The sequence below is a fragment of the Lepidochelys kempii genome, chromosome 10, assembly GCF_965140285.1.
Source record: "Lepidochelys kempii isolate rLepKem1 chromosome 10, rLepKem1.hap1, whole genome shotgun sequence".
Taxonomy (NCBI): domain Eukaryota; kingdom Metazoa; phylum Chordata; order Testudines; family Cheloniidae; genus Lepidochelys; species Lepidochelys kempii.
Genome location: NC_136389.1, coordinates 62,710,400 through 62,736,848, shown reverse-complemented (window position 1 = coordinate 62,736,848; position 26,449 = coordinate 62,710,400). Strand labels below are relative to the sequence as shown.

The 26,449-nt window shown below is 42.0% G+C and overlaps 1 protein-coding gene across 4 annotated transcripts; it reads left to right on the top strand.

Moving 5' to 3' along the window:
- Positions 1–945: 945 nt before the first annotated feature.
- On the top strand, positions 946–24,238 carry MAPK6 (mitogen-activated protein kinase 6). 4 transcript variants are annotated; one of them, XM_073303857.2, is made up of 7 exons: positions 946–1,116; positions 11,250–11,472; positions 11,810–12,454; positions 14,089–14,233; positions 19,847–20,011; positions 21,377–21,578; positions 22,414–24,238. In XM_073303857.2, exons 3-7 carry the CDS (start codon positions 11,900–11,902, stop codon positions 23,510–23,512), a joined length of 2,166 nt encoding a protein of 721 aa, XP_073159958.1. In that variant the 5' UTR covers positions 946–1,116; positions 11,250–11,472; positions 11,810–11,899; the 3' UTR covers positions 23,513–24,238. The 4 variants fall into 4 exon arrangements, with proteins under 4 accessions (XP_073159958.1, XP_073159957.1, XP_078710787.1 ...); XM_073303856.2 differs by having other exon boundaries at positions 11,250–12,454; XM_078854661.1 differs by lacking the exon at positions 946–1,116 and adding an exon at positions 1,160–1,198 and having other exon boundaries at positions 11,250–12,454.
- The last annotated feature ends 2,211 nt before the right edge of the window (positions 24,239–26,449 follow it).

The following is a 26,449-nucleotide window of genomic DNA, read 5'->3' as shown; positions in this document are numbered from 1 at the left end:
CTGCCTCTACGGTAGGAGGGAAAATGTTTTTCTACTGTAAACAAGGCCAAAGGATGGTGCTGATACCTATCTCCTTGTATTGGTCTTCACCACAATGTGTGATAAGGAGACACTTATTCTTTTCAAGTAATAAACATGAAGAAGTGTGAGGGCTGGAGGGGGAGAGGGTGAAGGTGTGTGTATAGATAATGATTTGGGAGTAGTCAGCCAAACTGGTCCAGTACCTAGAGTTGGGGGAGGAGGTTCAAATACAGCCATTGATAGGCAATTGGAGAAAAGTAAATTGGTCCAGCGAGGTGCTGCTAAGGGTTATTATAGGAAGGAGCCTATTGGGGGCAGGAAGGGGAGATTGTGGCTATGTACAGCACCTCCAACAACTAATTTTCCCGAAAAGACTGTGTGTTTTTATCAGTTGATTTACTTTATTCTTAAAGTCAAAGGTTCAGTAGAAATTTATCTCAGCTGGGTCAAGTGATTTGCTGTTGTTTATTCCAGCACTATCCTTCTGCTTCACTACTGTAGGGGGGCGGGTCCAGCCCCTCTCCTGGCTCCCTGGTGGGCTCCAGCAAGACTGCCTCGCTATTATTATTATCTGTATAGCTAGGGGCCTGTGGCCTCACTTATCTGCACCCAGTCCCTCATAATCCCCACAACCTGCTTCTGCCCCCTTGTTGCTACCCTAATCCATGCCCCACTTCCCAAACATTTGTGCCCCAGCCATTTCATGATAATCCAGGGTAAGACCCCCTCACCCCCATCCGTTCCTACCCCACGGGACACCCCCGTGTCTATGCCCGCGCCCTTCCCTCCTGCAGCCCCTCACTAGGCCTTGCCCCCTCCCTCGCTCCCGCAACGTCCCCCCGCTCCGAATTCGCGCCGGCTCCGCCCCCTCCCCGCGAGGCGGAGCTGCCGCCTGGGCCCCGCCCCTCGCTCCACGAAGGCGGGGCCAGCCGGCGCCCGCCCCTCTCTACCCTTGGAGCCGGGTTACATGGCGGCGGCTGGAGCGGTAGCGAGGCAGCCGGGGACCGGAGCCGGAGCCGGAGCGGAGCCCGCCGTTAGGGCCGGGCGGTCCAGGAGCCTGTGTAGTGCAGCCCCTCAATGAGCCTGGGCAGCCCCGTGAGTGTGGCCGGCGGGCGGGCGGGCGGGCGAGGCCAGGCCAGGCCGCAGTGCGCGCCGCGCGGGGCCTGGCCGCACAAAGGTGCTTTGTTCCCTCCCCGCTGCCCGGGATCTCCCCCGCTGCCGGGCTCGCGGGCCTGGGCCGGGAGCCTCCGCAGTGCGGCGGGCACATGCCCCTCCCGGGCAGGGCTGCAGCCGGCCCTGGCGTAGGTCAGGCCGCCCGGGCTGCCCCGCGTGCGGAGGGGACGCGGCCGCCCAGCTCCCCTCACCCCTGGCGGGCGCGCCCCGCGCGGGGTTATGCGGCGCCCATGGGGCGGGGAGACGTGGCCCAGTCCCCACCGGGCTGAGGCAGCGTGGCTGCTCGGCTCCGGGCTGCCACCCCCGGGAGGGGGCTTTTCCTCTGCGGCTGAGCGCTGGGGGAAGCCTGGCTCGGCTGCCGCCCGCGGGCTGGGGGGCGACCCCGGCCACAGGGCACCCGCAGCCCGCCCTGGGCTCTTCCTCCAGGCTGCGCCTCGCTCTTCCCTCCATGTGGGCAGCGGGTGAGACAACTGCACCGTTACGGGAAGAGTTGGCGGGCTGTAACCGGGGCTGTCCCCGCTGCGCCGAGCCCCCAGGGCGCTCCGCACCCGCCGCCTGGCCGGAGCCCAGGGTGCGCTGTTAGACAGCGGCCGGGCTCCAGCCCGGAGCTGACTGCCTTAGAGACGGAGCCCTGTGTTGCTACTGAGTTCGTAGTGCGCTTTGGGGGCCCTTGAGATGGAAGAAGCTGTGTAATGGTAGGGCTTTGTCTCTGCCTGCAAATGAATCGAAGGACATTTGAAGGTAGATACCTCTTTTGTGCTGTGGTGGCTCGCTGGCAGGATCGCTTGTCAAATATCAAGTCAGGTGTAATAGGTGGCGGGTATAAGGTCAGTGCTGAATTGTCTTTTGAACATTACTTTTGGCACCTATCTTAACATGTTTCAGTCTCGGCAGAGAGCCAATAGAATGGGGCAGAAATACTGCTACTGGTAGCTGGAATTGTCTCCCTTTTGGGGACCCACCAGATTGCAATGCTGTGCGTCTATGTATAGTGTCTTCTTTTTAACACAGTCTTATCTTCCGCTCATGGAAACGGAGTGGGTGGGTTGTTCAACAGGTACAAAAATGCAATCCATTAGGGAAATGATAGTTTTCCTTGTTAATGTTCTTTGAAAGGAGCAGTTGAGTAAATAAAAAAATAAACAAATGTGAACTAAAATGTATAGTTTCTTGGTGGCTTATCTTTTCTTTTAAAATTAAAATAGACTACAGAGGCTTTGGCCTGCAGTTGGTAACTTTGAGGGGCCAGACTTGTGTCATAGTGCTTTGTACTACCATTTGGGACATTACATCCTAGAGGTGAAATCCTGGCTCTGGAGAAGTCAATGTAAGTCCATTTGTTTCAGCAGTGGGACTAGGATTTTGCCTACCGTCTTCTGCTTCCAAAGTTAACAGTGCCTTGTACCTTTTGTTAGCTGAGGAAATCCTTCTGGTACCTCTGACCATCACTCATTTAAAAGGAGTCCTCTCCAGTTATTAGGATGATGGCAGGTACAGTCTTGAGATAAGTGTTCATGGATCTTCCCAGGGGACCTTAGATGACCCTGTGAGGGGAAGGATTTCAGAGTAGCAGCTATGTTAGTCTGTATCTGCGAAAAGGAGTACTTGTGGCACCTTAGAGACTAACAAATTTATTTGAGCATAAGCTTTCGTGAGGTACAGCTCACTTCATCCGATGAAGTACTCCTTTTCTTCCTGTGAGGGGAAAGAAGTTTTTTGATTTGTTTATAAGTAGTTAAATTACAGAACAAAAGAACACATTTTGCATGATTGTGAATTTATTAATAAAATGGGCACAGTTGGTCAAACTGGCAAAATACAGTAATGTTTAAAGCAACTGTGAATGGTGAAAATATTTTTTGTTACGTTAATACAGTATTATTTTTGATCAACTTTGTTGTGGTTAAATTAACTGTTGTGAACAACGGTTGTGATCGAGCCAGTGCAAACATTTATGCTAGGTGCTACCACGAGCAAATAATGTATTGTATTTTTATTGTATGAAACAAGTCTTTTAATCTAGCTATAAATTCCAGAAAGTGGTGGTTGATAATTGGAAATATAAATAGACTTTAGGTGGGAGCAGTAATACAATCTGATACTTTTTGAAAAAGGATAGTGGAAACTACAGTTGGAATTTAGATTAGCAGCCAGAAGCCTGACTGAATATATGCTCTTGTGATCAGTCTTTTTATATTTATTCTTGAGACTCTGGTCGAAAATCATATCCTGGTGATGCAATGAATTTACAGCCACCTTGCAAAGTTGCTGTTATCAGAGTTTACCAAATGAAGCTTCTGTGTGTGAAATATTGACTATTGCATGAAATTACAATAATGGAGCCTCTAAATATTGGTGTGTGTTTGTGTAAATAAATAAATAAATAAAATAAAGCATTTTTCTTTTTCATCTGTCCATTAGTTTTGAGAATAAACTAATAGTAACATCTGCAGACTCTCAGCATATAGTTCCCTAAACTGTAGGGAGTAAGTAGGAGGGTTTAGAAAAACAGCAATTCCATTATGACTCACTCTGCCTACTGACTGCAACGTGGCTGATCTAAAAAAAATATAGATGTGCACCGCATCTTTTATAGTTTAAGGGACAGGGCATATCAGGTTGTGTAATAGTTTTCTTTAGCGTCTCTTACTTAGTCTTGTATTTTCCCAATGCGTAACTACTCTAGCTGTAACTAAACGATTACATAATTAAAATTAGCTGTTTTTTTTTTAGTAACTGGGAGCCCTGGGGAGAAAAAGCCCAAATGTCTAGTGTAATACTTTACAGTAGTGTCTTATTGTCTGTAGCATTTATTATATTTAAATGTAAAGATTGATGTAGTGTGCAGGTGGGGAGAAATTGTGATATTTGAAAGGTCTCTTGCAAACTGAATTAAGCTTTGTGATGTTGCTTGTGTTAATGTTTTGCTGGGCTGACAATTTCAAGGAAGATGTCTGGCAGTGACTTATGAAAAGAGCAGTTTTGTTTGGTCAGAACTGACCTTCCTTTAAAACATGGCTGTACAAAGATGGTAATCCCTTCGTTCATTTATTTGAAATTTATTCAGGGGGGGACGACAGGGGGAGGGTGTGGAGTTGTAAGAGTCCTGCTTAGTGTGATCACCTTGAATAGTACCTGGTATCACAAATAGTCTAACTGAAAACTACAGTACTGTGTATCCGATGAAGTGAGCTGTAGCTCACGAAAGCTTATGCTCAAATAAATTGGTTAGTCTCTAAGGTGCCACAAGTACTCTTTTTCTTTTTGCGAATACAGACTGACAGCTGCTACTCTGAGTACTGTACTATTCAATATATGTAATGGGGCAAAATCTGGTCCTTAGACTCTTATACAATGTACTCCTTTTATAGGAATCACATCTGTCTTGGATGATTTGATTATTATGAGCAGTTGATTCTTGCAAGCAGAGTATAGGTTAGAATAGGAATAATTTTGTTCCAGTGGTTTTGATCACTATATGCGATTGATTCTTACATCAGTGATACTTACAAATGGAGTGCACTATCCTACACTATATTTAGCAGGAAGATATCTGTTATACATGCTGCATTCTCTAATATGTATATCTGTTCAGTGTATCTGTGTCACAACTTGAAAAAGAATTAGTAGCGACAGATAGCTACATGAAAAGCAATCTTTTTTTATATTTATCCTTTTATATGGAGTCCCAAGACAGGGAATTGGACTGGCTCTTCAAAATGTAGGTCTTGTATTGTATATAAGATCCAGAGTTGACTGTCTTGTGTTTAATAAATGTCATTCTTGGCAAGTTTGAACACTTCAACTTTATGTGTAAAAACATAAAAGGCACAATTGACACTGTAAATTTGTTACAGTTCGGAGAAAAAACAACTTGCGTCGTCATGTGAGGTTACTTTGAGGTTGGCATGGGAAAGGCTTAATAAGAAGTTCCAGATAACTTTTTGTCTCTTCATTCTGACAGGAGCATACAATAATGACTTTAAACCCAACTTTAATCTTTTTTCCTCCCCTTCACTTCTTATGGTCCAATAAAACTATTGTGGTCTTAGTAGCAATCATAAACACTGTACTTATTAACTTGTCTGGGAAAACAGTTGTTATGCAGTGTTGCTGCTTAACCAGCCACTAGAGGAGGCAAAAGTATGATGAAAGCTGGATTCCTGAAAGAGAATATCTTGCAACTACCAGCTTTTACCCTGAGCTAATCCAAGAGGTGGTAGCAGTGAGGACATTACAGAATTTGAGCGCAGTGCTGTACTATTCAAAAAGCTATTAAGCTAGCCCTCAATGTATTTACCTTCTAGGTAGAAGATGTGTAGGTACAGAGAAAAGATAATGGGGAATTAATGATTAAGGGCAAATTTTTTAGATTTTTGTTTGCTGAAAACTTTATTATAGTCAGAATTGTGGCTCATCTTCCTCTTACTCATTGGTGTGAGCTTTGTTTAGGTGGTGAATAGAGACCTTGAGTATCTCCTCCACATTATTAGAAGCCACCGTATAGTTTTTCACATTGTGGACTAGGGTGAATAAACTGACTTATAACCTATTTTACACTGTTGTTGTAGCCATATTGGTCCCACGATATTAGAGAGGCAAAATGGGTGAGGTAATATCTTTCATTGGACTCGCTGCTGTTGGGGAAACGGACCTGCTTTTGAGTTTACATAATCTCCTCTTCACATCCGGGATAAGGTACCCAGGGTGTCACAGCTCTATACAAGGTTGAACAGATTGTTTAGCATAAGGAGTTAACATGCTGTTAAGAGACCGTTCAAGGTGACATGGGCAGTTAACCCTCTTTGTCCTACATCTGCAGTGGTGTTATAACATGGTAGTCCAGTGAGTTAGTTCCTACAAAAGAACTGTATTAAGGCACACTAACTGCAAGACACTTTTCAAATGGTTGAATGCTTGTATATCTACTTATCTGAAGTGCTTCCGTGGCTCCCATTGCTGTTGTATCTGAATGCCTCGCAATCTTTATCTTTTATCAGTTATCCTCCCAGTACTTTATGATGTAGGGAAATACTTCTGTTCCCATTTTACAGATGGGGAACTGAGGCCTAGAAAGTCTAGTGACTTGCCTGTGATCAGAGGAAGTCGGTGTACTAGTGTTTAACTCTCTAGTGTTTTTCCATACTTCCTTTCTAACTAGCCCAACTTATATCTCCTTTTGTTTTCATTTTGACAGAGTTCTAATGAAAATTGGCTTAATATGTCATGCAGAGGAAGGATATTGCATGACCTGATATTAAATAAATAAAAAGCCATTTTTAATGGGATTAGGGATGAGACTTGGGGAGAGAAGGAATGGGGACTGCAACTTCCTTTTCACAAAGTTAATACAGCTGTCTTTGCTGCTTTTTGACTTTCATTAGTGTTGTCACTTCCGTGCAAACCCTGAAATGATGATGGGAAGATAAGCAGATTTTGCTTGCTACCTCTATTTCCTAGCTAAAGGACTGACCAAGTGTCTTCTTTCCTATTCCAGTCCTTTTCAGTGAAACATATTAAAGTATGGACTCTGGACGCAGTATCAAACAGAGTTTGAGAGAGAGTCTATTGCCGGCACATAGAAAAAATCAGAACCGTGAAATGACAATGGTGTTACTTATGGGGAAAAAAGAAGACCCTAAAGAATAGAAATAATAAAATTTTAGAAGTACATATGTAGATGATCTTGAGTTAATGAAAGATTTGAATGAATTAAAGTTTCAAAAATGATCCTTCCATAACAATTTTAGAAATATTTGAAGGAAAGGTAACTCTCAGTGGGTTCAATTGGTTTGCAGGGAGTAATCTGACTGCAATTTTTCTGCTAGATTGTGTAGATGAATCGCCTGTTGACAAAATGATGTTGTCGTTGCAAATGACTGTCTGTGGATGTACGCCAGTAATAAAATAATTCCTATAAGGTAAATTGAAATTGAATTAACAATCAAGGTGTTAGGAACAGCTTGATGGTAGCTGACTGTACCTTAGGCCAATTAATACTAGAATGTAACATATTTCCTACATGTAAAAGGTGTCCTCTCCATAGGAAAGGTCCTCATATATTTAGGTAATAACTTCAGTTATAAACTAAAAATGGGCTTTGGGGCACAAGAACAAGTGTTCAGAAATTTTACATACGGCAGGTCAAATTTAGTGAGTTGATTATACATATTGCTTGAATGATTTCTCGGTATTCCATTCAATTTATAATGAGCCCCTAAAAAACACTTAATCTGCTTATGGTTAAGGTTGCTCAAATAAGCTTCCTCAGAACTCCCTAAAATAATTTTAAGGCTACACTCAGACACCATACAATATGTCATCAAAAAGTAGCCTACCACCCTCAAAAAATTCAACTGAATCAGTATATAAATACCTTCTTACTAGGGCTGTCAAGCGATTAAAAAAATTAATCACGCAATTTAAAAGATAATAGAATATCATTTATTTAAATATTTTTGGGTGTTTTCTACGTTTTCAAATATATTGATTTCAGTTACCACACAGAATACAAAGTGTATAGTGCTCAGTTTATATTATTTTTGATTACAAATATTTGCACTAAAACAAAACAAAAGAAATAGTATTTTGCAATTCACCTAATACAAATAATGTAGTGCAAAGTTGAACTTGTTGAATTATGTACAAAAAAATAACTGCACTCAAAAACAAAACAATGTAAAACTTTAGAGCCTACAAGTCCACTCAGTCCTACTTTTTGTTCAGCCAATCACTCAAACAAGTTTGGGTACATTAGAAGGAGCTAATGCTGCCCACTTCTTGTTTACAATGTCACCTGAAAGTGACAACAGGTGTTTGCATGGCACTGTTGTTGCTGGCATCACAAGATATTTACGCGCCAGATGCGCTAAAAATTCATATGTCCCTTCATGCTTCAACCACCATTCCAGAGGACATGCGTCCATGCCTATAATGTGTTCTGCTTGATAACGATCCAAAGCAGTGTGGACTGACGCATATTCATTTTCATCATCTGAATCGGATGACCCCAGCAGAAGGTCGATTTTCTTTTTTGGTGAGTCGGGGTCTGTAGTTTCTGCATTGGAGTGTTGCTCTTTTAAGTCTTCTGAAAGCTTGCACCACACCTCATCCCTCTCAGATTTTGGAAGGCACTTCAGATTCTTAAACTTTGGGTCGAGTGCTGTAGCTATCTTTAGAAATCTTACATTGGTACCTTCTTTGCATTTTGTCAAATTTGCAGTGAAAGTGTTCTTAAAATGAACAGCATGTGCTGGGTCATCATCCGAGACTGCCATAACATGAAATATATGGCAGAATGTGGGTAAAACAGAGCAGGAGACATACAATTCTCCCCCAAGAAGTTCAGTCAGAAATTTAATTATCACATTTTTTTAATGAGTGTCATCATTATGGGGCATATGAATGTTTAGCATATCTGGCACGTAAATACCTTGCAACGCTGGCTACAAAAGTGCTATGCAAATACCTATTCTCACTTTCAGGCGACATTGTAAATAAGAAGCGGGCAGCATTATGTTCCATAAATGTAAACAAACTTGTTTGTCTTAGTGATTGGCTGAACATGAAGTAGGACTGAGTGGACTTGTAGGCTGTAAAGTTTTACATTGTTTTGTGGTTTTTTGAGTGTAGTTATGTAACCAAAAAAAAATCTACATTTGTAAGTTGCACTTCCATGATAAAGAGATTGCACTACAGCACTTGTATGAGGTGAATTGAAAAATACTATTTATCATTTTTTACAGTACAAATATTTGTAATAAAATAATATAAAGTGAGCACTGGACACTTTGTATTTTGTGTCGTAGTTGAAATCAATATATATGAAAATGTAGAAAAACATCCAGAAATATTTAATAAATTTCAGTTGGTATTCTATTGTTTAACAGTGCTATTAATTGCAAATAATTGTTTTGAGTTAATCACAGGAGTTAACTGCGATTAATTGACAGCCCTACTTCTAACACATTCAGTTCAGCAGTTGTAGTGCCTTTAATGCTCAGTACTGGGTTGCCAATGATGCTGTCCACACCGGGCCCATTATGCTTGCCAGGCAAAGGCATAATGGGAGAGTTTAGTTTGGGGGGCTATGCAAGCTCCAGGAGCTCTATAGAAGTCGGGGGGGCTACCATCCCCGGACTGTGGCCTCTTCCTCCCCAAGGCTCCTGGTGCCCACCACTTGCTCCTCTCCACTCCCTCCCCCCCTTCACTCGCCCTTAAAGCAGGAAAAAGTGATACGGCCATGGCCCCTGGCTCCCCCGTTCCAGTTCACCATATCTCTATATATGAATATCATGTCAAACAGAAATTTCAACGGCTGTAAGAGATCCGATACATTATGAGATCGCAAGAAACATGAATATCATCCAATGATCACACATTCCAAAAAGGCAAATGATACAAACGAGTAAGGGATACTCCCGAGGGAATTCTGCACAAAATAAATAAATTAAATCTGTGCATGATATTTTAAAATTCTACATCTTTTATTTCTCAATAAATGTGGATGTTCCAGTATGGCAGTGGGGAACACAGGCCACTGGCTGCACTGAGGTGGGAGATCACCCTGCAGCCTGCCCCACGCCAAGGCACAGATTCAGCAGTGAGGCTGCACCTGACCTGACACACCACAAGGGCTAGGCATGTCCCAGAAACACTCTGAGGCCCTGCCCCTCCACCCTAGGTGTGCCAAGATAGTAAGCAAGAGAGACAGTGTCTCACACGCAAGTCCAGCTCTGGCCCCCGATCCAGATGTGGGGCAAGCAAGCTCAGCCCAGCAGGAACCAAGTGCGCAAGGTCTTTGTGGAGGGATCCAGTTATGGGGTGAGAGGGTTCTGTGTGGGGCAGTCTGAGTGTGGATGGCTTGGTGAGGGGTCTGGGTGCGGGGGGGATCTATGCACAGGGGCTCGTTGTGGGGTTCTGGGTGCAGGGGGAATGGGAGTCTGCAGGGGGGTCTAGGTGAAGGTGGTTGGAGCTCAGCAGGAGGGGTCTGGGTGTGGAGGGATGGGACTCGGCAGGTAGGGTCTGGGGGGCTCAGTGATGGAGGGGGGAAAGTGGGGCTCAGTGGAGTGGCGGTCCGGGTTTAGGGGAAATGGAGCTTGGTGGGATGAGGATCTGGGGTGCAGCTGGTTGGGGCTTGTCAGGGAGTGGCCTGGGTGCGGGGGTGGGGGTCAGGATGCAGGTGTAAGGGATAGGCAGGGAGTCTGGATGCTGGGGGGGTGGGCCTCAGTGGGATGGAAGTTTGGGTGCTTGGGGCTCAGCGGGGGGGTGGGGGGGGGAGATGGGACTTGAGGCTTGGGAGCCTCAGTCTGAGTATCGTTGCTTTGTAGCCAGATGTGTATTGTGTAAACTTTGTAAAGCATTCCTCATTGAATGCCAAGTTTGAAGTTTCAAATAAGTTATTTATAAAAAGCCGAAGGCTCTCATTCAACTCAAGAATGGCTGAACTGGTTTTCCTTAAACTTTCCTTTAAAAATCACATTAGGCTTAGACCAGTGGTTCTCAAACTTTCTTGCACCGTGACCCACTTTGGACAACAAAAATTACTACACGACCGCAGGATGGGGGACCCACAGTTTGAGAATCCCTGGGCTAGACCATATATATAAAAATTGTATACAAACGTGATTTTTTTTCACCATTTTGAATGAGGAGCAGCAGAATATTATAATGAAATTCTTGCTACTGACCTCTCTACAACAGAAAGAAATCTCGGAGAATTGTCAAGATTTATACCATGCTTCCTTCGTTATTCAAATCCAGTAGCTCTCTTTGTCTGCATATCTAATATATTAGTGGCAACAGAGGAAAGTTATTCAGAGGCAGCAGGTTGGTGGTTAATGTCACTTCATCCTCAAAGAGCATAAAAAGTATGCATTATTTCTAGTTCTGTAATTACGGTGGTTTTCTTTTTTGAGGTTACAGGTGATGTGCTCAAATAATGACCTACAACTTGTCTGAAGCAGTCTAAAAGGGTTTTTTTGTATAGAAATGCTGACCTATTTTCTTTCTCTCTCCTTTTTTTTTTTTTTTTTTTTTTTTAATTTCCCCTCCAGGTTGTCACGGAATAAAATGGATGGTAGCTTTGATTGTGATTGTGGTGAGCTGGAGCCACCTGATCATTAACAGAAGGCGTCTTTTGTAAATCAAGATCCGCCAGTTTCCTGTTTAACTAGACTGTAAACAAAGGAGGAAGAAAAGGAAGAAAAAACATAGTGCTTACCAGCACCATAGAATGACGCTGCTCAGGACCAGTCCAACACTGAATGTATCTGCACTGTGAGGAGGAGGATGTTAATAGAAGTCTATTACGTGCATATTTATTCACATTTTTGTTAAATGTTACCCAGTTGCATGGTAGAGCTGAGTGCATAGTATGTCATTTCATTTCGTTTGAGTTTCTTGTGAGTATTTTCTTTAATGTCTGCAGAGATTCTGCACCTTTCTTGAACTATGAATGCTGCAATCTTTCTATCTTATGCTCAGTTTGAGTTATAGCGTTTGTCGGCTCTAAATTTAAGGGGACACAACAGGCCTGGTTGGCTAATAATGCAATGAGAGTGTCAAAAAACCATATTGCAGTCAAAGCCAAGTTTTTCTTCTCCCTTTCTGTAAGATCTTTCCTTCAGATACCAGTGAAAGAGTGTCTACGTATTTACAGAAGCTTGGTAGCTTAAGAGGAAAAAGAAACTTGAAGAATTTCAAAATGGCAGAAAAGTTTGAAAGTCTCATGAACATTCATGGTTTTGATCTGGGCTCTCGGTATATGGACTTGAAACCACTGGGCTGTGGTGGAAATGGCTTAGTTTTTTCTGCTGTCGATAATGACTGTGATAAAAGAGTGGCTGTCAAGAAAATTGTCCTCACAGATCCTCAGAGTGTTAAACATGCTCTACGTGAGATTAAAATTATTAGAAGACTTGACCATGATAACATTGTGAAAGTATTTGAAATTCTTGGTCCCAATGGAAGCCAGTTAACGGATGATGTGGGCTCCCTCACGGAACTGAACTGTGTTTACATTGTTCAAGAGTACATGGAGACGGATCTGGCTAACCTGTTAGAGCAGGGCCCTTTACTGGAAGAACATGCCAGGCTTTTCATGTACCAGCTGCTACGTGGGCTCAAGTATATTCACTCTGCAAATGTTCTGCACAGAGATCTCAAACCAGCTAATCTTTTCATTAATACTGAAGACTTGGTGCTGAAGATTGGCGACTTTGGTCTTGCACGGATCATGGATCCTCATTATTCCCATAAGGTTTGTGAAGAGATGGATTCACTTTTTAAAAAGTGATATCCTGATAGCCTATCCGTCTTAGAATGGTCTCTCTTTGTCTAGATACTTTAATAGTATTCATCATTATAATATAAGTGCTTGATGGCAGGGTTGGTGAAAGTGGAAAGTTTCTTAGGCCTATCCTGGATTGGTAACTAACTTTCCCTCACAGTATTTTACAAAGTTGCAGCATTTGCTGTTTGGCTAAGAACACTGGCAGAGTAAGGCTATGTCTACACTGCGTACCTTTCAACAGCGCAGCTGCACCATTGTAAGTTGTGCTGTGTAGCCGCTCTGTGTAGCTGTCTCCCAGAGACTTAATATAGCCACCTCCAACAAGGGGTGGTAGCTTTGTCTCCGGGAGTGCGGCTTCCACTGATGAAGCGCTGTCCACGCTGGCGCTATTGTCCTTAAAACTTTTTTGTCATTGAGGGGGGTGGTTTTTTCACACCTCTGAGTGACAAAAATTTTGATGAAAGTGCTAGTGTAGACATAGCCTAAGTTAAAATGTCATTATCTCCATAGGTAGGCATTAATGGCTGCTAGCGTACCATGAATGTCTTGCCTTCAGCCCCAAAACATTGAGATTTTCACCTCTCATGGCTTTGTGTCTCATCAGGCCTTTTGAAAGTTCTGAGCTTGCTACTTTAGTTAACTCTCTCTCCCATGGCAAGTTACAAGTAAATTAATCTAGGGTTGCAGTGTTTAAAATTTTGGCAAATGCAGTGGATGAGAGTGCTGCTTTTTAAAAAATCCTTATAAATTTAATATTTTGGGGGGCTTGTTCTGCCCTCAGATAATTTGTTTGCTTCCAAGGGGAGATTGCATGCACGTAACCAGGAAGAGAATTTAACTCTGGGTGTTTGTAAAAGCAGTATTTAGATGAACAAATGCACAGTTTAGGATTTAAGAGCAACGCATAGATGTAGAATTACAGGAACTTTAGATGACTTTAAAATATCTCAAAAAGAAAAGGAGTCCTTGTGGCACCTTAGAGACTAACCAATTTATTTGAGCATAAGCTTTCATGAGCTACTCAGATAAATTGGTTAGTCTCTAAGGTGCCACAAGTACTCCTTTTCTTTTTGCGAATACAGACTAACACGGCTGTTACTCTGAAACCTTTAAAATATCTGTACATCCCCAGTGTACAAACGTGACTACTCACTGGGCTTTAGTAGTAGTAGTGTGATCTTCCTGTTTGTTGTTTCATGTTTCAGAAGGGATTTGTTATCTCTATTAACTTGACATTTGGAAATAAGGAACTTTTAGGAGCTATACCTAATTTGACTAATAAAATAATATCATACTGATTTATGCAAATCAAGTTGCAAGTGATTGATTAAATACAATCACCATTGTACTTAACTGTTTTAAAGATTGCTGTAAAATAGCCCTTTCAAGATCAAACTTGGAGCTCATTGCAAACAGTATTTAAACTTGTTTAGTGTGCTTATAAAATATACAGTATTGGTATGTGTGGTACACTAAATGTAACAGGTAGGATAATATATGTGGTCAAATGGTCTAATATTGTCCTTATCTCTGGAGGCTTGGATTAAAATAATTTTTTGTCTTGAGGAAATTTTACTTGCATTTTCTTTTTTCTTCCTTAGGGCCATCTTTCTGAGGGATTGGTTACTAAATGGTACAGATCACCCCGTCTCTTACTTTCTCCTAACAACTACACTAAAGCCATTGACATGTGGGCTGCAGGTTGCATCTTTGCTGAAATGCTGACTGGGAAAACCCTCTTTGCAGGTTGGTAGCGTACTGATTGTCATTCACCCAGGCACACCGGCTGCTGCTGGGGCTCTCGCCCCCCCACTCCCCAGCAGCAGGAGTTTGGGGAGAGCTCAGGGCTGGGGCGTGGGGAGGTGCTTACCTGGGGGGGGGCTCCCCAGAAAGGTGAGAGGAACGCCCCTCTCTCAGCTCCTCCTAGCTCCACGGGCTGCCTCTGCCGGGAGGCACCACCCCCGCAGCTCCTAGCCGATGGGAGCTGCAGAACTGGGGCGCGGAGCGGAGCGGAGGCAGCACGTGGAGCTCAGGAGTGGGGAAGAGAGCCTGCCCCAGCCTCGCCAACCCTCTTTCTGCCTCCCTTTCCCCCGAGCACCAGTGGTGCCACTGGCCGCCGCCTCCCCTCCCCCCCCGCCCCAGCACACGTGGCGGGCGCGCACGGTCCCCCCTTCACAGCACCTGTGGTGCCCCCTGGTATGGCCCCCCGAAGCTGCCCCCACCCCAAGTTTTAGTCAAGGGTATGTAGTAAAAGTCATGGACAGGTCATGGGCTGTGAATGTTTGTTTACTGTCCATGACTTATACTAATAATACCCGTGACTAAAACGTAACCTTATTTATAGCCCACTTCTGGTGCTCCGTTGGTGCAGAAAGGACATTGTTTAGGGTAGGATATGTCCCTTTATGAGTTTGTGGTTGTCCCAGCAAAATTTGTAACCTCCATTAATGTTTTCAATCACATGGGATGTAAACTTTTACTTTCCCTGAGAACTACACTAACTTCTGCCGGTATAACTAACACATGTACAATGAATGAAATACAGGTCTCACAACAGTAGAAGCAAAATCCATTCAGTTCTTTGAGTTGGGAGTGTGACGACACTGTTTCCATACACTTAAAAAAAAAAAAAAAATCGCTGCAAGGAAATTCCTAACTTCAGGCATCAATATAAAAGTTAAGATGAGAGCATTTTGCCCTTTAAAATGCCGTTGATTGGGTACCCTATCTTTGAAAATCACTAGGAACTTGAAGGTACATAGAGATCTGCCTCTCTCCAGAAGTTTGTCCTGGAATTAGTAGATGTATGAAATCTTCCAGTGAGCACTGAGAAGTGTCTTTTAGTACTGAAGAGTACTGAAGTGTCTCTTAGTATCAAAATGTTTAATACTCTAAAAATAGAAATATAATGTGCTGCTAGCTTATTGAGAATGATTGATTGAAAGAAATGTTAGATGGCTCTGATGGAAAGAATGCTAGTCAGTAACAAAAAGTCCTGAAATTTGGTGCTATGGGTGCATTGATTCAGTTCTAATATAGCACAAACATAGAATCTCCTTATATTAAAAATGTAATCTAAAAATACTTTAGTAGCAATGTTACATCACTAGCATTTAGATTACATTTTTAATATACATTGATCCTAGGATTATGCTCTTGCCCTTTCCTATGTCAGAATTATTACATAAATAAAAGCATAAAGCCGTGTATTGTCTTGATGTCTTTCATAATGGTAGCTTAATTTTACATCTTGTTTGTTCAATTTTTCTTGAAAAATGAAAGGACAAACCATCTATATTTGTAGTTTCAATTTCCGCCTTAACCTGGCCTCAAAACACTTACCACCTATGGATTATAAACGGCCTCCACTTCACTTTATCTGTCCACCTTAACTTATTTACATCTTCCCTATGGGCCGCAAACCACTTCTTGCCTCCATCCACATTCTACGTACTGACCATCGCATATGGGCCAAACGACTCTACTTCGCTTCAGAACACCCTACCTCTTCCCCACTCCTCTTGGCTAGATGACAGTGTCTTGCATTTTGGCTTTTGTATCATGCTTTCCTCCTCCAGGATCTCACTATGGACTGGCAAGCTCAATCTGCTCTACCCTTCATAGAGGGGTTTTCCAGCTGCTCACTTCTGTTTTGCCCTCTAGACATGGGTTGGAGATCATGCCCTCCCATTACAGACAGATTCACTATTACATTCTCTGCTACGCCCATAGACTGAGACTTGTTCTTTATCTTGGCCTGATTTGATTTTAAATATCAAGATTGAGTATTAATCCAGACGTTTATTTTATTATGTGAAAAGAGTGGGCTAAAAAAAGTACTTACAAAGCAGCCAAGCTTTAATCTCTCTCTCTTAAATGCTACAGTACAGCTTAATTTTGTGTGTTAAAGGCATGGTAGCTGCAGCAATGTATCTTACAGGGAAAGTGAGTTAGGCTGGGCTGTTGACAAGGATATGTGTGGATAGTTGTATAAGGAGACTTGCTTCGTGAGGATGCTTTGAAGCTCATATTTAATAGGAGTTTGACAGAAGTACTTGCAGAGCTCTTTCACGTTTGCTAGGTATAACAAAAAAATATAGGATGCACTTATGTTGGTGATGTACAGAGTTCGGTGCATTAAGGAGAGCTTAATGCTGTTGTCTGTTTGTGCTCTGCTAAAAGGTGGTTTCCTAGAAAAGCCAATGACTTCTAATGGCAAAATGTCACTGTAGCTGGAAAGAGTGTGTGCTGTATAGTATTGCAAAGTACATCTTATGAAATTGCTTGTGCTGTGAGGGCTTATGCAGTTTTTCTCTCTCTAATACAGAAATGTCCAAACTAAAACCACTACAAGACGAACTTCCAAAAGTGCTTAGTACCCACAATTGGGGCCACATTTTTGAGAGCTAATTGTTCTCAACGGAAAATTGTTGGCAGCTGAGCACTTTTGACAGTTTGGTCACTTCATTTAGGTGTCTGAAGGGGAAGCAGCTGAGCTTGAAAATCTGGCCCTAATTGCTTGGTAAAGACTTTTCTTTCTAACTCTATGCAGTTTTGTCAGCAGGTGTAGGATTCTTGTATCTAATGCATCCTGTGGCCACAGGCTATACAAATGCATATTTGAGTGTCTCTTGTTTTGCCACCAAGTAGGATACTTGTACATCCTTTCTTCATGTGTGGTGTCAGTTTAAAAAAAATTGAGTAAATCACAGAAGGTAGAGTTGTAAGCCTGTATATCTGGAAACATTAATTATCCATCATCCAGACTTTTAAGTTGTGATTCAGCCCTCATAGGGAAAATCCCAAGTTCAGCATGTCTGTTTACATGCGATATCAGGTAAAGAAGCAACTAGAAAAAACTCCTACTAAATCCTTGCTCGGGAAGCTAATTTAGTATCATCTTAGCTTCCTGAATAAGAGAGAGGTAAACTTTTAATGTCTTTAGATATGTGGGAGGAGGGGAAAAGAGAGGTATTTAACATGTTAATATCAAGACATATATTAATTGACTTTTCTGATTGGAACACTGTTCTTTTGAGGTTTATAATGTTCGTTGCCTGTCTGTGCTTTCAAGTTATCCTCAGAATCCTGCTTATTGGAATGCAACTTCAATGAAAGAGGAAATAGTAGACCTCAGAATACTTGGGGCTTGGGGAAAAAAGTTGATTATAACTATAAAGGAATTTTTAGAAGGCATTTTAAGAGTAGTATAAAATACAGAAGTAATATATTTTTAATAGCAGTTACACATTCACATTTCCAAGCAAATATTTAAACAATAAGTAGTTCATCTTGAATGAGAAAAGAGAAGATATTTTAAATTTTCTTAAGCAGATTCTTAAATAGACTGAGAGAGAGAAACTAAAGCAGCTGCTACTCGTCAGCCCAGGCAAGTGAAGTACAGCCTAACCGAAGAATTCAGAAACTAATTTCCAAAAGCTACGTTTTTTGTATATATACAAATTTAAGGACAGTTAAGCATGTATATATTTAAATAAGCTAACGCAACTCCACAAGAAGTGCTTGTGATTTGATTTAAATAAATCTGTCACTTCAGTCTCCCCCTCCCCCCAATCTCCATAGTGAAATGCAATGCCAGAAACCGTAAATATGGGTGGGGCTCAAATTTTGGTTTAGGTAACTGTGCTTCAGGAAGCTGCCTTGTTACCATGGGAACTTATCATGCCCAAGAGTCATTTTGTGAAGATGTTGCTGTGGTAACCACAGCTCGGTGAGGCTGCAGCAGTTACGACCAGTTCTAACAGTGGGGCTGCAATGGGCTCCCTCCCAGCACTGACAGTGGGACTAGCTCCCTGCATGGTCAAGGGACCCTCGACATCATGGCACAACATGCAGGGTGGCTGCTGCAGTCATCCCACTTCAGTGCAGCAAGACCCCTAGCCAAGATTGCAAGGAGGAGGACAAGTCTGCAACCACAGGGCAGGCCACCCCACTGTTGAACAGTTCCTGGTTGGGGTCAGCTCCCGTTGCCACACTCCTGGTTGACGAGTGAGGCCATCACAGCAAAGCTGCAGGGAGCACCCTGCACTGCTGCAGAGCCAGTGACACCCAATTCCTGAAGGGGCAAGGTGCAGGGAAAGCTGCGGCCCTTTCATGGGAGAACAGAGGTCCCCGACTGGGATTATTAGGATGAGTCCCTTGCAGCAGGGGAGGCCACCCTGCTGCTGATTGGTTCCTGTTGGGGTTCTCCTCCTCCTTGCAGTCCTGGTCAGCAGTCTTGTGCCTAAAGGGATCAGGTGTCAACGGCACTGCATCAGTGCAGGGTGTCCTCTGCAGATCTGCTCGCTCGCTCATCAGCTGGGAGTGTGTGGGGGCTGTCCTGCATAGGAGCCATTCAGCAATGGGGCAGCCTCCCTTACAGCATGGGTCTTGCAGTCCTGGGTGGGAGTGTCTGATCTGTCCTGCTAGGACCTGCTTGCCCACTCCCATGACAACAGAAGGCTCCCTGCACAGCCAGGGTGTTGCTGACACCTGACCCAAACTATGAAGGTGCAAGGGGCAGGAGGGAAGCTACAGTCAGTCCTGGCAGGGCAGAGCAGAGCAGAGATCCTGGCCAGGACCGTGAGGAGGATGAGTCCCTGGGCCTGGCCGCAGGGAGGCCACCCCACCACTGAATGGTTCCTGCTAGGGGCTTATTGTCATCGTCCTCACAGTCATGGCCAGCTGATCAATGGAAAAGCTCCCTTCTAATTTAGTAAGTGTTTTGTGTTTAATGCATCTCTTTATGCCTGCTGTCCCATATTTATAGTCTTGGTTTTTGAATAGTCTTCTTAAAGGAAGTGTTGCATGGTTGCCTTTTTAATATGCATAAGTACACTTCATTAAGTATTTTAAATGTTAATACTGCACTTCAAAAATAAAATACAATATTCGTACAAATTTTACGTGGAACACTTTTTTTTAATCAACTGATATTGATATGTTGTAATAGTATTCCTGACATTACTGCAAGATTTCAGATCTGAATTGTACTGCAAAGGGATCAATTGATGGGTCTGTGAATTACGTTAAAGTAAATAAAAGTGAGATGAATTGTCACTGTTCTAGAGGAGCATGGAACCTAAAGTGCTCCAGATATTGAATGAACTATTGAGTAAGCAAAATGGAACAGCTGGAGGGGGCAGGATATTAGCCAAAAGACAAGTGGTGAGACCTATTCTTGGAGTTCGATGTACAGAAATTTAAGACCCTGTAAGGCATAATATGCTAACATCTAGCCATACTACACTAATTCCTTCTAAGTGTACTAAACTACTTTTGAGCTCATGTGTTTGTCAGAAATTAAAGAAAGTTGTTTGGAACATAACTGACTTTTTGTCTTGTCTGCTTAACATTTAGGTGCACATGAACTTGAACAGATGCAGCTGATTTTAGAGTCAATTCCTGTTGTGCATGAGGAGGACCGTCAGGAGCTTCTCAGTGTAATCCCAGTTTACATTAGAAATGATATGACTGAGCCGCACAAACCTTTAACACAGCTGCTTCCAGGCATCAGTCCTGAAGGTAAGTGATTCTGAAAAAAATCTAATTTTAGTCCCTGTAAATTAAAAATTTTAAAAATCATAGCAGACAACTTTACAGTGAATGTTTTTGGCACCAACTTGGTTATGTACTAAGCATGTTTTCGTGGATGGCAGGATTGATACTATATATGATGTCACATGTTTGACTCTTGGTCATTCTCCAGAATAGGAACTTTATGGAGGCAGTTGTTTCCAGTCCTTGTGAGAAATGGAGAATCTTGTATCACTTAGTCAGTCCTAGAGAAATGTTACATGGCTTTCTTTGCAGGGAGCCGAAGAAAGGGGGCATCTCTGTGACAATTCAAATAATGCAGAGGTGGGGAGAGGGTTATTGAGATGTTAGTCTTCTAAAGGCATGTGAATGATGTAATTGGTTCAGGAGTATACAGTAATTGTTCTGAAAACATTTGAGGCACTATTTTGTCAAAATTGAAAATTTTTGGTTCAAGTATTCCTGCTTGAACAAAACATTTTGAATCTTTTTTTGACCATTCCTGAGTAGGTCAGTGGCACTTGCTAACTTGGTTTAGACCATGCTAACTCGACTAACTTACAACTAATAAGAAATTCTCTTTTTAAAATCACCATTTACTGCTGTATTCTGCCTTTCCAGATGTATAGTTAGTCAATGTTCCCTCTAATTTTTTACATCTATGTGCGGAATGAATTTTATGTGCACCAATATGGAGGTGATGTGTGGTGGGGGTGGGACCAAGGGGTTTGGCGTGTGGGAGGGGTCTCAGGGCTGGGGCAGAGGGTTGGAGTGGGGGGGGGTGAGGGCTCTCGGTGGGGGTGTGGGCTCTGGGTGGGTCTGGGGATGAGGGGTTTGGGGTACAGGAGATGGCTCAGGTGGGGTGCTGGGGATGTGAGCTCTGTGGTGGGGCTCGGGATGATGAGGTTGGGGTGCAGGCTGTCCTGGGGCTGCGGTGGGGAGAGAGGACAGACTTCCCCCGCCCTCTCTTGCAGCAGCAGGCCGAGGGAGAGGCGTCTCTCCCCAGCTGTGGCAGCTCCGGGGCGGGGGCCAGGCGAGAGATGCCTCTCCCTGGCCACAGCAGCTCTGGACCTGTACTGGAGCTGGGGGAGAGGTGCCTCTCCCTGCCTGTGCAGCCCTTGAGGGGATTTAGGTTACAGTATGGATTTTTGTCCAGATTGATTTTATCACCTGGTTGCTTTTGTCTTAAAATCATTCTGTACCTTTAAGTCTCAATGTTTTCAGCAGTCTTTGACATAGACCTACACATGTAAAATAAAGCACTGGGTTTATAATCCCCAAGTGTAATTGTTTCAGGAATAAAGATTTTCAGCTTCTAATTACTGATCACTGTTGTGGTTTTACTCTCTACAGCACTGGACTTCCTGGAGCAAATTTTGACATTTAGTCCCATGGATCGATTGACAGCAGAAGAAGCTTTGTCCCATCCTTATATGAGCATTTACTCCTTTCCAACGGATGAGCCCATTTCAAGTCATCCTTTTCACATTGAAGATGAGGTTGATGATATTCTGCTCATGGATGAAAGTCATAGCCATATTTATAATTGGGAAAGGTAAATTTATTCCAAATGATGTTTAGATATTAATGAATTGTCTTGTGCTTCTGAATCATGACATCTTCCTTAAATCTAAAGTAAGAGGCTATATTTGAGATGCTATGAACATATCACTTAAAGAGCAGTAGAACTCTGCAGAAAGCAGGGATAAGTATTCCCATGGTGAGAAGTTTTTTCCTCCTCCTTCCCACTTCACCTTCCCAGGAACCCCAATTGCATTTTAATTGATTTTTCTAAATTAACTTGAGGATAAGAATTTTCCCACAGCTTGTCTCTGTAATTAGTCTTTATGCGCTTTATAATTGTCCACTGCAATACAAAGCACAACAAAGACTGACTTGGATATGGTGATGTATGTCTATTTTTCAGTCTGCTAGGCTTTTAAGATTAATTTTTTTTTAACTTTCTTCAATAAGACAAATTGGTCAGGAATGCAGATTTTCCATATTCTGCATTCAGTAAATACACTAGTAAAGGCATAGAATTGCAATCGTCATATTTAAAAATATCTTTACTTAAAATAGCATTTCTGATAGAAGAATATTTTGGGGGTGGGGGGGGATTCTTAATTTGGGTTAAATCTCATATTTTAGTGATTTATATTCTGGTATTTAAAATGATTAAAGACATGCATGTATAAATTACCATATTCAGGATGCATTTAAAAATCTAAAATACAGATACAGCCCAGTTCAGTTAAGAAAATAACTTGCATATGTTGAATTGTAAATGGTCTAGCGGTATTCCTAGCCCTTGCTCATTTTGTCTGGGATAATTTGTAATCAAGAAGGTTTATTTTCATTCACTAACTCTAGGAAATTAATGATTACAGATACCATGAAAGTCAGTTTTCAGATCATGACTGGCCTATTCATAATAACTTTGAAGCTGATGAAGTTCAGCGTGATCCAAGGGCTCTTTCTGATGTCACTGATGAGGAAGAAGTGCAAGTAGATCCTCGCAAATATTTGGATGGAGATCGTGAAAAGTATCTGGAGGATCCTGCTTTTGACACGCACTTCTCTACTGAGCCTTGCTGGCAATATCCTGATCACCATGAAAACAAGTACTGTGATCTGGAATGTAGCCACACTTGTAATTACAAAATGAGGTCATCTTCATACCTAGATAACTTAGTTTGGCGAGATAGTGAAGTTAACCATTACTATGAGCCCAAGCTTATTATAGATCTTTCTAACTGGAAGGAGCAGAGTAAAGAGAAGTCTGATAAGAAAGGCAAGTCAAAATGTGAAAGGAATGGATTGGTGAAAGCTCAGATAGCTCTTGAGGAAGCATCACAGCAGCTTGTTGAAAAAGAAAGGGAGAAGAATCAAGGGTTTGACTTTGATTCATTTATAGCAGGAACCATTCAACTTAGTTTACAACATGAGTCTACTGATGTTGATAAATTAAATGACTTGAATAGCTCAGTGTCCCAACTGGAATTGAAAGCCTTAATATCAAAGTCAGTAAGCAGAGAGAAACAGGAAAAAGGAATGGCCAACTTGGCACAGTTGGAAGCTCTGTACCAAACTTCTTGGGATAGCCAGTTTGTAAGTGGAGGGGAGGAGTGCTTCCTCATAGACCAGTTTTGTTGTGAAGTCAGGAAGGATGAACAAATTGAGAAAGAAAATACTTACACCAGTTATTTGGACAAGTTCTTTAGTAAGAAAGAAGATACAGAAATGCTAGAAACTGAGCCAGTAGAAGATGGAAAGCTTGGGGAGAAGGAAAGAGAAGAGAGCTTTCTTAGTAACAGTGGGGAGTTTCTCTTTAACAAGCAGTTAGAGGCTATAGGTATCCCTCAGTTTCACAGTCCTGTTGGTTCACCACTTAAATCAATTCAGGCCACATTAACACCTTCTGCTATGAAATCATCTCCCCAAATTCCCCATAAGACATACAGCAGCATTCTGAAACATCTAAACTAAAACACTCAGCAGACATTTTTTTGTATTCTTCATGAGATGTTTGTCTTTTTTTTTATTACTAGTGTAAGTAATTTTTTTACTTGAATCAGATGGTGTAATTTTGGTATGGATTTCATTAGCGTTCTGTTTACCATCATTTTTACAATCCCAGAATTACTTTCTATACATGAGTTAGTTTTTTGTTTTTAAACTGGCATGTCGTTTGCACACAAAATTAAAGAATAGAGCAGAATAATGCAAAATGTAGGAGGAAACAAAAAAATGCACTAAACCAAGTAAAAACATTCTGTCAGTAAAACAGTTGTCCATGTTTTGCAGAAAAAAGAATCTTGCCTTGAAATTTACACAGTGAGACTGTACATAATTGCATGAAAATATCTATTTTTTCCCTGAAACATTTTTTCATTCGTGTATTAGTTTTTCATACTGTATACATTTCTTAGACACATGATACCAGCAGCAACTGAAAATGAATGCAGAATTTGGTACGCATGTGTTATCTACCTCAAGGTAACAGCAGTATGTGGCAAAACATTAACCACCCATAGTGCTTCTCATATGCACTTCTCTTTAGCCAGCATTATTATAGTAGCTATTTTTCCTGAAAAATCATTCAATATTTATAAATGTTCTGGTATGCATTCTTTATAGTGAAGTGTTAATATGTGGCACTTATTTATTTTAACAAATAAATATGTTTTCTGTAATTACAGAACGTCAACTTAATTTTTGAAGTTACTTGGCAGATAAGGTTTTTGTTTAGCACTATGGTTTATTGCCTACATAGCTGAATATATAATAACATTGGCTTATTCTGAGGCTGTCCAATACATTTTTTTTTTTTAAAGTTTTCATTTCACGTAAAGCACTCACTGTGTATAGGAATTTGTAATGTGGGGGTGCTTGATCTCTCTACAAAAATTAGGAATTGCTTTATCATAAAATGCTCCTAGAAGTCTTAATTGTGTTCATTTTAAAAAAAATTTTGTAATGTTAGTTGTCTGCATGGAAATAATTAAGGTACATTATTATTGTAGGTTAAAAGTTATATATGGTGAGACATTTTGCTTTTACTGTATGTTTTTACTGAATAATTCCCACCCCCAAAACAAGCATGAATAAAATTAGGTTAAATGTAGCATGTAGCATCTCGGTCTTCTGGAAATTTGTTTTACCTTCTTTTTTGTTTTGTTTTTGTTTTTTTGGGATACTGTATTATTGGCTCCCCTCTTTAAAGAAAGACAAATAAAACATGGCCAGCAAAAAATGACTCTTGTTTCACTACTTGTACAATGAGAATTACCTGCTGCATTGTAACTTAGGTAGATGTCACCATTTATATTGTGGCCCGTGTGCCTGCCCCCAGTTTTAAATGGTTTCTGTTGCACACTCAGCCTGTGATGACTTGAGTGTTGCCCACATACAAAACAAAACTTAACTTGGTAGTGGAAACAAGTCCTAGGTGGTATATTCCTGGAACTCCTACTGTAGCAGTATCCTGTAATATTAAATGTATGAAGGTCACAGATGTGATGTACTGAGACTATAATGTTTGGAGGCAGGTGAGCAGTAACTTCTATAATCCAATTGATGAAAATTCAGTTATTGTGGGTGAAGATCTTTAATTTATAAATAAGCATTACTGCTTTCATTGGCAGCATACAGCGGCAAAACAGCATGGTTATGTGTGTAATGTTCCAAGAGTACCAGCAAATTTTCAAGGTACCCTTTCTCTTTTGGCCACTGCTTGGAGCCCTGCTTATACAGGATCAGATTATGCCCTCCTGTTCCACATACATAAATAGGTCACGTGGTGGGGAAGGAAGGGGCCCCTCATGTCCTGCCCTATCACCAGAGGTGTCTATCCTGTTCTCCCTGAGGTGCACAATATGCCACAAGGCACAGGGAAGAAATTAAGCCAGGTCTGCCCCACATGCATGAGACAGCAAAATTGGCTAGATTGACTAGAGTATGCAGCCTGAAAGCTAGTCCTACCTGCAGTTCTGGCATGATGTACCCTCAACATGGCACAAATGAGGCCATTGTTTTACAAATTGTTAGGCGCTAGGCATCTAGCCCTTTTGTAATTGCATGTCAAATAGGCAACACTTTATAATGTGTATGTGGTGAGAACTAACATGGGGTTGATGCTGCAGCCTTAGCCATTCTCCCAAATATTTCCACCCTTCTCCTGTAGAGGGTTATCCAGTCCCATCTGCAGAGCTCCTCAAATGATGGAGCAACAAGCTGAACATGGCAGACAAATGGCCATTTGGGGCTAGCAAGCGTAAAGTGTTTTAGCAAAGACAAATTGTGTCCTGAGTTCAAACTGTCATCTTGGTGTGCTGGACCCCTGTATGACCTCTTTTTGCTTAGGATGGAGAGTGGGAGGAGGAGACTTTGAAATGAACTATGGTAAGTAGTCATTCTGAAATTGGATGAGAAGAGTGGGTGTGAAATGATTAGAAATTGCTAACCAAATTCAGTCAGAAGCCCATTACTCTGTCAGTGTGGGCTGATTCTCCACTGCCTCACATCGTAACGTGAGTGTAAAAATACTACCACCTCAGAATGTGAGCGTTTTACACCCATAAGTAAGACACTCTGTGGAGAATCTGATGCCAAGTCTAAATCGAGTATGGTATTTCATTGCTGTAGACCTCCAGGAGTTCTGTGTAGAAAAGAGTGCTTTATGGACATGTCTGGTTTATTTTGGTGGAAAGTAGTAGTCTGAGAAAGGCCTGGTTCTGTGATCACCTGGAGTGTCCAGCTGCTCTACGCTCTTGCTGAGAGGCCCATGCAGTGGCTTAGTCAGCAGAACAAATCCTCTTAGAGCAGATAATTAAAGGAGGTGGAAATGCATCAGAAGTAAGAGGCAAAGTTAAGTCTATTGCTAATAGCTGACAACAGGCTGGTCAGGTCTTTGGTCCTTCCTTG